The sequence below is a fragment of the Panthera onca genome, chromosome A3, assembly GCF_046562875.1.
Source record: "Panthera onca isolate mPanOnc1 chromosome A3, mPanOnc1 haplotype 2, whole genome shotgun sequence".
Classification (NCBI taxonomy): Eukaryota; Metazoa; Chordata; class Mammalia; order Carnivora; family Felidae; genus Panthera; species Panthera onca.
The window spans coordinates 97,118,214-97,133,897 of record NC_138341.1 but is presented as its reverse complement, the minus strand read 5'-3'; the positions used below and the strand labels follow the sequence as shown (position 1 = coordinate 97,133,897).

At 48.4% G+C, this 15,684-nt stretch overlaps 1 protein-coding gene across 4 annotated transcripts in view; it reads right to left on the bottom strand.

Annotated features, from left to right (window-relative positions):
* The window catches only part of OVOL2 (ovo like zinc finger 2), a 34,603-nt gene that overhangs the window by 9,888 nt on the left and 9,031 nt on the right, over nucleotides 1-15,684 (bottom strand). For all 4 annotated transcript variants that reach the window (XM_060611501.3, XM_060611492.3, XM_060611509.3 and 1 more), the window contains one exon: nucleotides 8,744-8,933. In XM_060611501.3, coding sequence (XP_060467484.2) covers nucleotides 8,744-8,933 — 190 coding nt within the window. The remainder of the gene's footprint in view (nucleotides 1-8,743; nucleotides 8,934-15,684) is intronic.

Genomic DNA, 15,684 nt, shown 5'->3' with positions numbered 1-15,684 from the left:
GTTCGCATCACACATCTCCAAAGAAAATTCTTTGCTACTGGTGCTTTCTGCTTGCTCTCCTTGCTGTAGCTAAGTGCTCCGTTATTGAACTTTATATAAACATGAACTTGTGGGAGTGGATATCTAGGGCAACCTCCTCTGGAGGCAGTGTGGTAATGACCACAAAATATTGTAACGTCGTCTACCCTTTGGCCCACATTAGGGAAACTATCTACAGAAAGACTCACACAGGTAGACAAAGGATGTACAAGAATATCGATGGCAGTCTGACATTTAAAAAAGAAAGGAAGAGAAAGAAAGAAAGAAAGAAATGAAGGAAGAGAGAAGAGAAACAAAGGAAGAAAAGGAAGGCAGGGAGGGAGGAAAGAAAAGAAAAGAAAAAAGAAGAAAGGAAAGGAAAGGAAAGGAAAGGAAAGGGAGAAAGAGAAAAAGGGAAGGAAGAAAGGAAAGGAAAGAAACTTTGAGATGGTGTTTGTTGATGGTGCCTCCGTTTTTGAAATTATGTCAAAATCTCATATTTATTTTTTAACTTTATTTATTTATTTATTTTGAAAGAGACAGAGACAGCACGAGTGGGGGAGGGGGAGGGACAGAGAATCCCAAGCAGGCTCTGCACTGTCAGTGCAGGGCCCGACATGGGGCTCAAACACACAAACTATGAGCTCATGACCTGAGCTGAAACGAAGAATCAGACGCTTAACTGACTAAGCCACTTGGGCGCCCCTTCATCTTGTATTTAAAAATGCTCTGATAACTATTAAAGACAGTTAAGGTATGTCTACCTGTGCAGATATATGAAACAGTGTCCAAGATATATAGGGCATGAAAAAAGTTATGTGTGTTAAAAACTTGGAAGTGAAATGGTGGTTTGCTTTCAGGTGTGGAACTGGGGCTTGGAAGGGGGAGGAAGGCTGACTTTTTTCCTTTCATTTTTTGTTCCCTTTCGTATTACTTTTTTTTAGCTAAAATGTAAGTCAAAATAAAATAAAGCAGACATTCTGATGAACGAAAGAGGTGATCCCACAGGACAGCATTCAACTCCCTAGGGGTGGAGTTGACTTTATTCTTTGGCAGCCATCGGCCCCACTCCAAACTTCTCCCAATCTGCATTTTTCCCAACTAGTCAATCCTTCCCTGTAGGCTCCAAACAAAGACAGCATTGTTTCCTCTTCTTCAATCAAGATGGGATTTGTTTGCCTTCCAGTCCCTCTCAATGTGGTCTGATTGGAAGATAAGGCCAGAGGGCGTCCCAAGGGGTGGGGCAGATACTGCAGCTTTGGCCAGTGCCCCCCTCCCCACTTCCCTGACCTCGAGAATCTAAATTCCTTTGCTCCTCTCCCTGGAACTCAGAAGCTTCCACAGGAACAACAGGTGCCTTGAACGGACTCCTTCATTCGAGTCATAAAGTTATAATCAACATGGGTTATACGCCATGGCACCCCCCCCCCCCCCACAAAGGCTGCACTGGAGACCCCACGGATGCCTGTGTCCTTTTCAAGCTGCTTATAGTGGCTCATACTTTCTGGTCTACATTGGCTGGAGACTTTTACAGAATGAGTAGCCATTTTCCAAACAAGAAAAATAGAATACTTTCAATAAAGGCTGTACTTGTCGGAAGAGCCTGGTGCACCTGTTGGGAGCAGTAAACAATGCCCAGACCGCACCTGACACGCCGTAGCCCTCAGCGTGGTTCTGCGTTCCCAGCAGGCTCCCAGGTGGTGCTGGTGCTGCCGGTTCAGGAGTAGTGAGGGTGGGCACTTGGTGCGGAGTCTGGCACATGCAAATACCGGCTATTATGTTTTATTCTAGAATACAGATCTCCCCCACCAAAAGCAAACCATTTCCTTCCATGGATGGCCATTCTTAGGAGGCATCCCAGCTGGCTCAACCTAAACACTTAAACAAATCCAAAAGAATCTTCTCTAAAAACAGGCCCATGATGTTTTTCACAGGCTGTGAACTAGATGTGCGTTCGTTTCTTTAAAGCTCATGGCTCCCTCTCTCCATTCTGACCATAATCTCCCATGCTGGCCTCAGTGGTCCTGTCAACCCCACTTAAATACCATGGTTTCCTCCACTATGTGCGTAGCGGATGCTGCTGGTCCCCTACGCTGACCCCCTTTTCTGAGCTAGTGCTTCATTCTCTATCTATCATGTGTGTGGATAGCTAACAGCTCCCGGCTGTCCCCTTCTCCAAGGAATGGGCACTGGGCAATTGACATCTGAGCCAAGGGGAAAGGCAGCCCTCAGCCAATGTCTGACATAAAAGTGCCCGCCACTGGCCTATAGTGCCATTCACACCCAGAACCCCCGTGGGACCGGGCTGAGGCCAGACTCCCCGTGAGACCACCTCTCTGCTTCCCCCTCCCTTCCAGGTTTCGTCTGACAGCCCTCCCTCAATAAATCATTTCATAAGAATCACCATCTCAGAATCTGCTTCTAGGGAACCCGACCCAGGACAATTTGGATTGAAAAATAGCCCCTTGTTTGCTGATCTACTTCCATGAAATGTTACACAGGTTTTTTGCACCAGTTTCTGTCTCCCAACCTTGAATCAGATGTCATTTGACTAACATCCCCCCTCCCCATCACACACACACACACACACACACACACACACCCTCTGAGTTACTTTTTTCTTGGTGAAGTCATCCAAAAAAGACATCTTAATCTTTTCTTTCATCCACTTGGATATTAAGTAAGACATTTACAGGCTCTGGTTTCCCTGGGTCTCTTCCGAAATGTCTCCTGTTCTGAGTCTTTCCTTGGATGCCCTGTCCCTCTTAGCATGTGACAGGAGATGTGGGGGAGGATGGATTAATCCTGGTTCTCTATGCCACTCTCTTTGCCCGCCTCATGGATACTGTAGCTACAATTCTCAAAAGAAGGGTCCTGAGATCCCAGATACATCTTTAGTCATGACTGGGGGTGCAGGGGTGGCTCAGCCGGTTGAGTTGTCTGACTTTGGCTCAGATTATGATCTCGAGGTGAGTTCAAGCCCCACATTGGGCTGCTGTCAGCGGGGAGCCCACTTTGGATCCTATGTCCACCCCCACCCCCCCACCCCCGCCCCTCTCTGGCCTTGTGCTCTCTCAAAAATAAACGTTAAAAAAAAAGTTTAAAAAAATTAGTCATGACTGGTCTAATCAGCCTGTAAGCAAACATACCCTTCACTCAACTGCTGTCTGCTATACCTGTGTTAACACTGTCCACATCTTTGCTTCTGGTCTAAATACATTTACTTGTAACAGTCAATAGCAAAAATCCAACCTTCATCTCTCAAACAAGACCCGAATCTGCAGACTTCTGTTAAGATCTTTTGGAACCAGAGAGGTTGTTCACATGAACCTTAAAAATGTTTGAGGGGTGCCCGGGTGGCCCAGTCAGTCAAGCGCCAGACTTTGGCTCAGGGCATGATCTTGTGGTTCATGGGTTCAAGCCCCACGTCATTTAAAAAAAAAAAATTTTTTTAATGTTTGAGAATCCCAAATTTTTGCTCTTTTTACTGATTCATGGATTAACCCTTTTGTAAAGAGCTCAAGAGATGGCAGGGTGGCCCCTCACACCAGGACCTTGGTCTGCTCCTCCAGGTCCTGGCATGGGGATGTCTCCACAGCCAAGACTCCTTTTTCAGTTTGCTACCACCTAATTTGTCAGTAAGCCCTTGCCTCCCTCCTCATTCTGGTCCATTATTACCTGGAGGCACATCTCCAGCAGCAAATAAACCAGGGCAGGAAAAACAGGTTCAAGACATTTCCATAATTCTATCTGTTGATCACTTTAAGACTCAAAATTAGGGGCGCCAGGGTGGCTCAGTCAGTTTGGTGTTTGCCTTCAGCTCAGGTCATGATCTCGCGGTTCACGAGTGCGAGCCCCGCGTTGGGCTGTGCTGATAGCTCAGAGCCTGAAGTCTGCTTCCGATTCTGTGTCTCCCTCTCTCTCTGCCCCTCCCCCATTCACACTCTGTCTCTCTCCCTCTCAAAAATAAATAAACATTAAAATTTTAAAAAAGGAAAAAAAAGAGTCAAAATTAGGATTTAAAAATTTTTAAGTCATTACCTGTAGATTCGACCTTATAGTCAGGGCTGTCCAACAGAAATTAAAATGCAAGCCACTTTGTAGCCTTAAAATGTCCAGTAGCCTCATTAAAAGCGGTAAAAAGAGAACAGGTGAAATTAATTCCAACGATATATTTCGCTTAACCCAACGTATTCAAGATATTCCCATTCCAACAGGGAATCAACATTAAAAACCGAGATGTTTTGCATTCTTATTTTGCATCAAGTCTTCAAAATCTGGTATCGGTTTTCCACTTATCGACACGTCTCAATCAGACCAGCCACATGTGGGGGGGGGGGGTCTCACCCATTACATGTGGCCTGGGGCTGCTGTGCTTTTTACCTTCTAGATGCCCCCTTCCCAGAGGAGAAACCGTGAAGCTCTTTGGGAAGGCCCTGGGTGGAAGGCATTATTATTCACCAATGTCAGCAATTTTCAGCCCCTCCCGGGGTCACTAGAAATTTCACGTTTGAGGATCAAGAGACAGAGGAGCTCAAGAGTCGGAGACACAGGCCATCTTCTTTCTTGCTCACCGTGGGCATCTTGGCACCATTGAACACACACACACAGACTCCTCTGCGACCTGCTAAACCCCAGGCTGCAGTGTGCAGTTTCTGCCAGGCCCAGGTGTCCCTTTATCTCACCTTTCTGCAGAGCAAGCAGGCTTCCAGAAACCGAAACGGGGCAAGGCCGGTGAGGCCCCGGTCTTGGGGAGAAAATTGGGGACGGCAGCGGGAGGCAAAGGGGACAGACAAGGGGACTTATGGGAAATAGAGGACCATGAACTTCGGCACCAGCCGGTCTGGTTCCCAATTCCACCATCCATGGTTATCTGACCTCCCTGAACCTGGTCTCCTCATCTATTAAGTGGGCCTAATTGACTCCTTGGGGTTGTATGAAGTAATAGATAAATGCTGAGGGCCCAGCATGAAGGAAAGTGGCTACTTGTAGCTCGCTGCCATCTGAGGAAGCTGAGTCACCCTCTGTGGGGACTCCCAGTCTCTGCCGAGTCACCCTCCTTACTTGCGAGCCCTTTTTCTCCCTTAGAGGACATCGTCAACACCCCACCCCAAGCCCCCAGCCTACCACCAGGTCATCTCAGTTCCAGTAATGTCAGTGGCTTCCAGCATCTCTCTGTTGGAGGAGATTCCCCAGGAGACACCGGAGACCTTCAAGGGGCTGGGGGGGAGGAGCTGCCTAGGACCTGAGGGTCCCAGGATGGACCCCCATCAAGGAGGGATGGGAGTGACAGGATAAATCCCCCAGCTTTCTTGCCCCTGGAACAATTCTGTGGTACATTCTACGTGGTTCTTCAGAGGACCCCCAGTGGGGTTGAGCCCCAGGTGCGCACGGTGACACCCTGCTCAATAGCTTGCTCTTATTGGCTGTCTTCCCCTCCCCACCTCCCCTCCGTAACCCCTCACTATGCCCCCTGAGATCACCCCCAAAATAAACCGCTTACACCCAAATCCTTAGGTCAGGGTCTGCAACCCAAATTAAGACACTCGGCACCTGCAAGGCCCTTTCCTCCCCGTCCAGCTGTGGAAATCTGGCTCATCCTTCAAGGTCAGCCAAAAGACACCTCCTCTGAGAAGCCTCCCTGATGCCCTGTCAATGCACGTGCCAGGCCTCCCCACTGGCATACCTATGCTACTTTTTCTTTTGTTTGACACCTCTTGTTTTTCTCATGTGACAGTCAGATGTCTGATTTCTCCCCAGGTTGGCTGAGCTCTCCATGAGCACAGAGGGGAGTCTAGGGCCTGTCCCACAGCAAGGTCTCAGGAAACCTCTGCCAATTATTTGAACTTTTGCTACTAATAATATTTAATATTTACTATGTGCTTACAATTATTGCCCTGAGACCTCACAATTATTATTTTAGGTTACAGGTCCCAAAATTATGCCCATTTTAGAGATGGACAAACTAAGGCCAAAAAAAAAAAAAGATAAGTAATTTAGATACAGTTGCATAGTCAGCTAACTCAGATCTGTAGCTTTTAATCAGTACGTGACTGGGTGAATTTGCAAACTCTTCTCGGAGAAGCAGTCCCTGATATTTCCATTAATGGAGAGTCAACTCGGTCACAGATGAGGCAACCCCACTGGCTCACTGCTTACTCCAGCTGAAGGTACTCACAGCCAGCAACGCTCCCTGAGACTCTTCACTCTGTCTTAAAGGCCAGGGTCAGGGAGTGACCACAGCGCCCACCAGGCAAGTTTCAGAAGAACAAGACCGTGTCCTCAAGGACATCCTCAGACAGCGATGGAAAGCCGAGAAACAGTCCAGAGCAACCAGGGACAGAGGACTGAGTGAGTGGCCCCCAATCTCCTCCAGCCCCTCGGGTCGGCTGTCTATGAAGTCAGATTGGTAGCTACCCGATGAGTCCACCTATAGCCTTGGGTCCTCCACCCCCTGCAGGACTCCCCACATCCTACAGAATGCTCTGCCACCCCAGAGAACCCTCCGCCCACCCCAACCTAAGGTGCCAACCTGACCACACAGAGATCAAACTTGAACTGATTCACTGGTGCTAGGGACTAAAAAAAGAAGCCTTGTATCCAGCCCGGAAGAGTACACACCATAGGATTCCATTTCTATCATGCCCAAAACCAGGCCCGGTAATCAATGCTGCTACAAGTCACACTAGTGGTGCCTCGTGGAGGGAAGGCGATAGTGACAGAGGGAGGAGCAGGAATTCTGGGCACAGGGCGTATGGTAGCCCTCCTTATCCGGGGGTTCACTTTCAGTGATTTCAGCTACCCGTGGTCCACTGTGGTCCGGAAGTAGACGGTCCTCCTTCTGACATAACATCAGAGGGTCAGTAGTATCCTAACGCTACATCACAATGCCTAGGTCATTCACCTCACTTCATCTCATCACGTAGGCATCTTATCATCTCACACATCACAAGAAGGGGGAGTACAGCACAATAAGAAACTTTGAGAAAGAGAGACGACATTCACTGAACTTTTATTACAGTATATGGCTATAACTGTTCTATTTTATTACCAGTTATTGTTGTTAATCTCTTATTGTGCCTACTATATAAATTAAATATTATCGTAGGTATGTATATATAGGAAAAAGCATAGAATATGTAGGGTTTGGTACCACGTGTGGTTTCAGGCATCCACTGAGGTCTTGGAACGTGTCCCCACGGATAAGGGGGTACTGCTGTATTCTGTTTCTTGGTCTGGGTGCTAGTTATATGGGTGTGTGTTCACTCTGTAAAAATTCCTGAACTCATCAAACTATATGCTTCTGATTTGTGTGCTTTCCTGGATGCAAAAATCCACTTCACTAAAGGTTTTTTAAAAGGAAAAGAGAAACTTTTGAGTATTCCAGCCCACTCTCTAAGGTGGGGGACACTCTTCCCAGGCCGGGCAAACAGCTCACAGCCAGCAATCTAAGAACAAAACAGTGTGATAGGAGCCATAAAAGAAATCTGAATACACAGGATCGGAGAAGGGTCCTGTGTGAGGACTGAGGAGGGAGGAGTAGACATTTTCCCACCCCACCAAGATGCCAGAGGAAACCCCAAACTCTGAAAGGGCTTGAGGATCAGGAGACTATATATAGTAAATTCTATGAGACTATAGGGAGAATGGGTCATGACCAGGTTGGGGTTGAATGGTTAGGATGGGATGGGTTGAAATGAGATGAAATTAAAGAGGATGGAGATGGGATGGGGAGGGGTTGGGGGGTAAGGGGTGGGGCAGGGAGGGGGTGGGATGGGATGGGGATGGAATGGGGATGGAGACAGGACAGGTTGGGATGGGGAGGGGTGGGGTGGGGTGGGGTGGGCTGGGGTGGGCTGGGGTGGGCCAGGATGGGATGGGACTGGACCGGAATTTGAAAATGGAACCCGGATTGTAAAGAGCTTTATATGAAGCCCATCAAGATGAGGAGTTGGGATTTCATCTTGCCCAGAGTTGGAGAATTTTTAGCAGGGCAGGGGCACTCTTAGTATTGTCCTCAAGGGATCCTTCTGGCCGGTGTGGAACTATGGGCCTCAAGGAGAAGCCTAGAGGCCAGATGTTTCTAAATTAAACTAACAAGATTTTACCCAGTCAGATGGGCCAGAGGAGAGCCGAATGGGCACTCCCAGGATTCTCTGTGAATTGAGCTGGTGAGGACCTAGATCCATGCTCAAGTCGGGGAACTCCAGAAGGTCCAAGGGAAGGAAAACACTTGCCCGCTTCACAGAGGAGCTGAGCGTTTCCTCCTCTTTCTGAGCTCTCAGGACCTGATTCTGAGACAGCTCACACCCCAACAAAGGAGGAAAAGACACCACCAGTGGGACCACAAGAACCCATTCTAGCAGGCAGCCGGATGAGGGCTGAATGAACTATGCCCCCCGCGTTGCACCAGACGTCACAGCCCAGAACGCTTCTAGCCAGGGATCTGTCTTAAATGGCCCCAGAACTTGGACCATCATCACATCTCTTACAGAGGCAAACAGCCTCAGAAAAGGGGCTTGCCTGGTCCACCGCAACTCAGCCGGCTGGTGGCACAACCAGGAGCTGCACCGAGATGCACTGGCCCCAGATGCCCCATCCTGCAGTCTTTCCAGAAATATGACACTGCTCCAAGCTCCCGATTTAGTTCTTTGGTGGAGAGGGAGCAGGAGCTCTGTCGGCCAGAACAGCGAAAGCAACCGCGAAGCACACGCCCCTTCCTCACCTGTATGCGTGCGGACGTGCCTCTTCAGGTCAAAGGTGTCGTTGAAGCCCTTGCCACAGAAGGTGCACAGGTGTCTCTTCACCTGGTTGTGGCACTTGAGGTGGCGGTTGAGCATGCGCTGCAGGCGGAAGCCCTTGCCACACAGCTCACAGCTGTGAACCGCCGGGTCGCTGCATGTGCCTGTGGTGAACTGGGACAGAGAGAGTGGGGGTGAGGGCCCCGGCGCAGGCGGGCACCCCCAGTGGGCTCAGCCCGGAGCCCACCTCCCCGTGTGGCCAGGCTGCGGCTCCTGACCCCTAAGAACTTCCAAGCGGGTTTTGGGGAAGGTGAAAGAGATCACTGGCTGCTCCTCCCAGCATTCATTCTCCCCTTCTTCCTGAGAACAGACTTCTTCTTTTTTTAAAAATTTTATTTTGAGAGACAAAGCACAAGCAGGGGAGGGGGTAGAGAAAGAGGGAGAGAGAGAACCCCAAGCAGGCTCCCCACTGTCAGCACAGAGCCCGATGTAGGGCTCGACCTCACAAAAGAGAGATCATGACCTGAGCCAAAATCAAGAGCCGGACACTTCACCGACTGAGCCACCCAGGTGCCCCCCACACACACACACTTCCCTTCACCTTAGAACAGACTTGTGTTCCCTGCCCCCAGCTAAGTGTCTATACTTGCCAGCCTGATAGCAAGTCATGGCCGCAGGATGGGCAGGCCAATGAAAAATACACTCCTCTCTGGGGGAAGATGGGGCCCTCTTCCTCCTTTTCTCCTTCCTGCTGGCTACACCTCCAACTGCCCCTTTGGACCATGACAGGGAAGCCAGTGCTGAGGATGGAAGAGCAGAAAGAAGGGAGTCCAGGTCCTGATGATGTCATGGAGCCCGCCGTAGAGTCCCCAAAGACAGCCACAATCCACTCCTTCCTCCCCGCGCCTGCATGCTGCTCTATTCATCAAGAGATGGAAACCATTTCCTCTCCCCTGGGATGGAGGCAAGTTCTAGGTCTTAAGAGACTTTGCAGCTTCTATATGTTCCCTCGTGGAAGCCAGCTGCCATGTAAGATGTCCAAAGCCACCATGCTGTGAGGAAGCCCAAGCAACCGGTGGCCAGTGGCCAGTGGTCCGGTGGCGTTGGACAGCAAGGCCACTCGGAGAGGCACTGATGTGCCAGATATGAATAAAGCCTCCCTGGACCTCCTGGCCCAGCCCATGGCAGCCACCGGCTAAGTGACTCTGGCCAGTGCTACCCACAGAACTGCCTGGCCATGCCCCAGCTCCTGATCCACCAAAGTATCAACAACTAAAATGATCATTTGGGGAAGGGACTTGGTCAGGATCCCACAGCTGCATTATCAGCAAAACAATAACCAAACCCCAGGCCCTGGGCTCCCAGTCTTGTGGTCCATCAACCATGCTGGCCGCCTCTAAGGAAGAAAATTGAATCTATAATTAAGTGGTGAAAAACACCAGATCTAATATATTCATCAAAGGTTTCTTAGTTACCAAACCAGATCATTTAGAAGCTTGATCCAATTGCTCTACTACTTATAAAAGGGCCTAATAACCTTATTTTCATACAAACATCATTAGCAGGAAGACTTGGTCCTTGCCTGGCTCCACACACCTCCCTAGCCTCCAACACCAACCACCCCTCCACCCAGGGTATTGCCCTCCACTAAGACCCAGCTCAACTGTTGCCTCGCTGATGTAGCTAGCTTCTCTGCAGCGTCTGCCCAAAACTGGTTTCCTGTACCCCTAAGACCAAGGCCCTTAAACCCCAGCGTGCACACGGATCCCCTGGGGGGCTTGTTAAAACACAGGTTCTGATTCAGGAGGTGTGGTGGAGTCTAGACGCGGCATTTCTAACCAGCTCCCAGGAGATGCCACTGTGGCACAGACCATCCTTGAGACATGAGGCAGTTCAGTACTTGATTCCACTACTTCCAGAAGGTTCCATCATGCACAGATGTTTCATCATAGTTCATCTGGTTTCCTCGACTAAATGCCTTTGCAGAAGCCAGGAAGTGTTTGTGCACATTTCTGCCCCCCACACCCCAAGCTCAGACTCAGGCCAGTGCACAGCGTGTTGATGGGCAATGGCTCACAGGTGGCAAAATACAAAGAGACTTGTAGAAGGCACAAGACCCCAAAACAGGGTTTTTCGGTCAGCCTCCTTGTCTGCTTGGAGCTTAATTTGTCTCAGCTGACACTGGAGTGCCCTCTCTGCAACAGGCCCTGTGCTCAGAGCTGGAAGCAATACAGTCACCAGGATGACATCCCAAGAAGCTGCCAGTCTAGTAGGGAAGGAGATCAGTCAAAAGGTCCCTGATATCTGGGAAGCCCAAGGGCACAATGGACACCTCAGAGAGGCACCTACCCCAGACATAAACTGTGAGGGAAGGCACTTCCAGAGAAAATGAGCTCCTCAGCCAAAGATGAGGAGGAAGAGGAGGGCAATGGCAAAGAATATTCCAGAAGAGGGCAGTGGGAAAGAGAGAGACTGTGTGTGGTTCCACATGGCTAGCCTGAGCCATAGAGCTGTGGTAGCAGAGCAGGGCAGTGTCCTCCTTGGGGCTCTACCTCAAAAGGCAGAGGGGCCCCTGGAAGCTACAGTGGAGGACAGCCTCGGGGGTTGGGTTGTTGACCCAGTGGGTAACCATCCTGGGCCTCCAACTCCCACGTCCCACCTCTGCCCTGCATCCCCCAAAGAGGGTTGGGCCTGGCATTTGTCCTGAGGGAGACCCAGCTGAGCCCAAGACTTTCCTATTTCTGTCGCCAGGACAGGTCAGGTCTTCTCCTTGCCCAGAAGTCCCCATTTTGGTAATTTCAACCCTTGCAGGGATGTGAAAAGACTAAATATGGCCCAAGTCTTCGCAAACTGAATACCTGGAGCTCCTTGAGGCCATGTCTACACAGGAAAAAGGCCATTGAGAGCTAGCAAGTGCCTAATAAAGCAGAACATAGACAACTGACCCAGGTAATTTGATTAAGAATGTGCAGAAAGCTAGAACTGTCTTCCTGCAGAATGTTCTTAAGGACTTGCCAACTTATAGTCCAAACCCAAACTCCTGTTTACTTTCTATTACAGTCCCAGATGAAAACTTCAAATCACTGGCATTATTTTGCTTGAAAAGAATAAAATCTTGAAAGATAGAAAGGAGATTAGTGACATTTTGAGGGAGTGCAGGGCCAATGGATCATCTGAGCAAGCTACAGAATGCCTTTTAACACAGGAGAAAACATGATAACGGGGGAGGAGACTGAGGACTAACCGCCCTCCCCCAGTCCAAGGGGGAGTTTCCTTCTGGTTTTCTTGGAACAAAATAGAAATTCTCCAAATGTGCCTCAACAAAGGCAATTTTTTCACTTCTCCACCATCATATACATCCCCATTCCACATGATGGAAAACTGAGCCAGCACCCAGGGGTTCATTTGAGGGAATTTCCCTAAGGTGCACCCTCCAATCCCTGAAGCACTGTCTGCCACCTCTCTATACCTATGACCAATCCAGCACCCAGACATTAACAAATTCTATTTGAAGCCTTAAGAGAGCCTTGTTGAAAGATCTAAGATGAACTAATGGCAAAAGATCATGGCTGAAGAAGCCAGCTTCTGCCAGACTGTTTCACTTCTCAGAAAGGAAGGAATATTTGTAGGATAAATTCCTAAATGTGAAATTTATCCCACAGAGTGTATTTCACACATCAGGTACCCTGAAATTCCATCTGTAACGGCAAAAGGCCAGGAAATACCTATATGTCCGTCAAGAGGGACTTTTAAAAGATGCTAGAACCATATAATCAAAACAGCTAGAAAAAGGAAAGAGTATCAGCTGCCAGACACATGAGTGAGCCCTCTGATGTCCAGCCCAGTCAAGCCCCCAGAAGACTCCAGGCGGCTGCCATCTGACCGCAACCGCAAGAGAAATCCCAGGCAAGAATGGCCCAGCTAAGCCCAGTCAATCCTCAGAACTCGAATTCAGAATAAATTAAACTACTAAATTTGGGGTAATTTGTGAAAGAGCAATGCGTAACTGGAACAGTAAGAGATGTAGCACATTCTCTCCAGAACATCAGATCTGCCACATTTCCTAATGTTCTCTCCCAGGATGGGCTGCAGGGTACAGACAACACATCTGATTCCTGGAATGACATCTCATGGGTTAGAGGGCCAGCAATCCCTCCCCAGGTCACACGTCAGCTCACTGGGCCATCTTTACAATGTTTACGCACGTTTTTTGTTTTTGTTTTTTTTAATGTTTATTCATTTTTGAAAGAGAGAGACAGAGAGAGACAGAGAGAGCAGGGGAGGGGCAGAGAGGTATACGCAGAATCCAAAGCAGGCTCCAGGTTCTGAGATGTCAGCACAGAGCCCGACGCAGGTCTTGAGCTCATGAACCTCGAGATCATGACCCGAGCTGAAGTCGGATGCTTAACCCAATGAGCCACCCAGGTGCCCCGTACACAGGTTTATACCTAACACTGAACCTCCTAAAAGTTCAAAATAAGGTTAACCAGTCTTACCTTGTTACTCTGCAAGTAGACCCAAACTAGTTACATCTTGGCTATCTTAGTTACAAAATGAGAGTGCAGTGAACAGACAAGAAATGCTGAGTATCAAATAAAAACCTAGACCGGCTGTCATCTATTTGCGAGATGTCATTTAATACCCCCGAGCCACAATTTCCCACGTGTAAAAATGATAAAATGGCAAGGCACCTGGCTGGCTCAGGTGGTAGAGTGTGCAAGTCTTGATCTCGGGGCTGTGAGTTTAAGCCCCGCATTCGTGTAGAGATTTTTAAAAATGATAAAATGGTATTAGATGAGCCATCTTCAGAAGTATGAGGATCTGAGAGCACAGTTCTTTTCCTTTTTCTTAAGTTCAAGCCCTGATCCACCACTTACAGTCTGTGGGACGTAGGCAGGTAACTCCCCCTCTCTAAGCCTTAATTTCATAACCCGTAAAATGTGGACAATAACTATATTTGCCTCTCAGGATTATTAAGGAATCAAATAAGAAAAGCTACTTAAAAAGGACCTGATGGTCAATAACTTGTCACTCTTACAGACCAGTTCCAAAGTTCTGGGATCCTAAGTAAAAGGTAATTGGTCAAAATCCCTTGACTCTCCATTGGCCTTGTGAATTTTCTCTCTGATTGGGAAAAAGAAGAGAAGTGACCTTCAATGTGAGCTGCCAACTCCCAGTCCTTCCTCCACGACTCTGAAATCCAAAAATGCTCTGAAAACCAACATTCTCACATATCTCGTGTTAGCAGTAAAACTGGACCTGAGCAGACATGAAGCTGTGCAGACTTGATCCCATTGGGGGTCAATATTCATGTGTTTTGATATGGAAATTACTAACATGTTTAATTATAGGCTACTGCTCCAGACCTGCCAGGGTGGCATATGCACCATGCCACCTTCTGGAAAAGCTTGACAGTCTCACCCTTAATCCAAAAGCAACACTTTGCAAAAGGCTTACTAATGAAATGGGGAAGCTACCGTGGACAGTGGGAGAGGACATCAATCTGGACATTAATTCAGGGCAAGAAAGAGGAAGAGAGACTGAGTGGTTCTCCAACCCCATGGCTGGGCGCTTTCTTGCTTGCTGTCCTGTTTTCTGCAGGACCTTGGCTTTCATTTTAAAAAACACACAAGGTTCCCCTCTAGTTCTTCTTAAAAAAAAAAAAAAAAGTCTTTGCAGTAAAAACAAACTGATCGTTGTATCAGGGCTGTGGAAAACTTCAGGAGTGTCGGGGGAAGTAAGGACTTAGGCTGGCCCCCAACCAACTTGAAAGCTGGCTAAGGTCACTTACCTGTCAAACTTCTAAACCAAAAAAAAAAAAAAAAAATGAAATGAAAATCCTTTATTGTCTGTTGATGCTTCCACCAGACAAGTCTATTAAAGTATTAATGGTCCTATTTCCTGTGGGAGAGTACTGCGTCCAGGCCACCTTGTGGGGGCCGTTTGGACAAGATTTCCAACTGACACATTTGCTATGCTTCAGCATTAACACATGGTAAGCACAGAGCGCCTGGCTGCCTCAGCTGGTAGAGCACGGGACTCCTCATTTTGGGGTGGTGAGTTCAAGCCCCACGTTGGGCATACAGATTACTCAAGAAACAAAACAAAACATGCTAAGCATATTGCCCAATTCCTTTGGGACAAAAAACTCCCTCCTGGTCCCTGTACCATTTCTTTAGACTTCACCGCTCTGCTATATGGTAGAATGGAGAACCTTCTCGAATGCGGAGATAATGAAGAGTATCCTTAGAATCCAGAAAAAACTGAGGTTCCAAGAGATCTAACCTGCTCTTGGTCACCTGACTTATCGGTGCGCACACTGAGATTCTGGATGTGGCCTGCTGTCTGCAAAACTTGTGCCTACACTTCCCCTGGACAGGCCCACGGGTCTGGGCATGATGTGGGGGAAAGGGAGGGGATGAATCCTATTGTTTGTCTCCTATCACAGCTTTCTGTCAGACCATCAATGCTAATGGCTGTGGTGTCAAGGATACCTCCTACAATGCAATACAGCAACCCTAAAAAAATAAGGATCCTTGGGTTGAGCTTTGCTACTAAAAACTGTGATAAATTCAATGAACACACCTCCCGCCCCCCTCCCCCCAGGGCTTTACCTTTCTTTCCTTGCAAATGAGGGGACTGGACCACACAAGCTTTAAAGTTCCCTGTAGTGGATCCTTTGGATGGACACTCTTCTCAGCAACTATTTCTACTTTTTCTGGTGCGCCTTCCGGTACTGCAGAGGCTAAAAAGCTACAAACTGCATTTCCCAGACCCCTTTACAGCTACAGGTTCTAGATGTCACTGGGGTTCCACCAATGACCCACACTATCAAGAGGTTTGAATTTGGGCCTGAGTTAACTGGACAGAGGCAGGCACATGGCAATCACTCTATACTCTGCATCAGTCGGTAGCCATAGAGGCA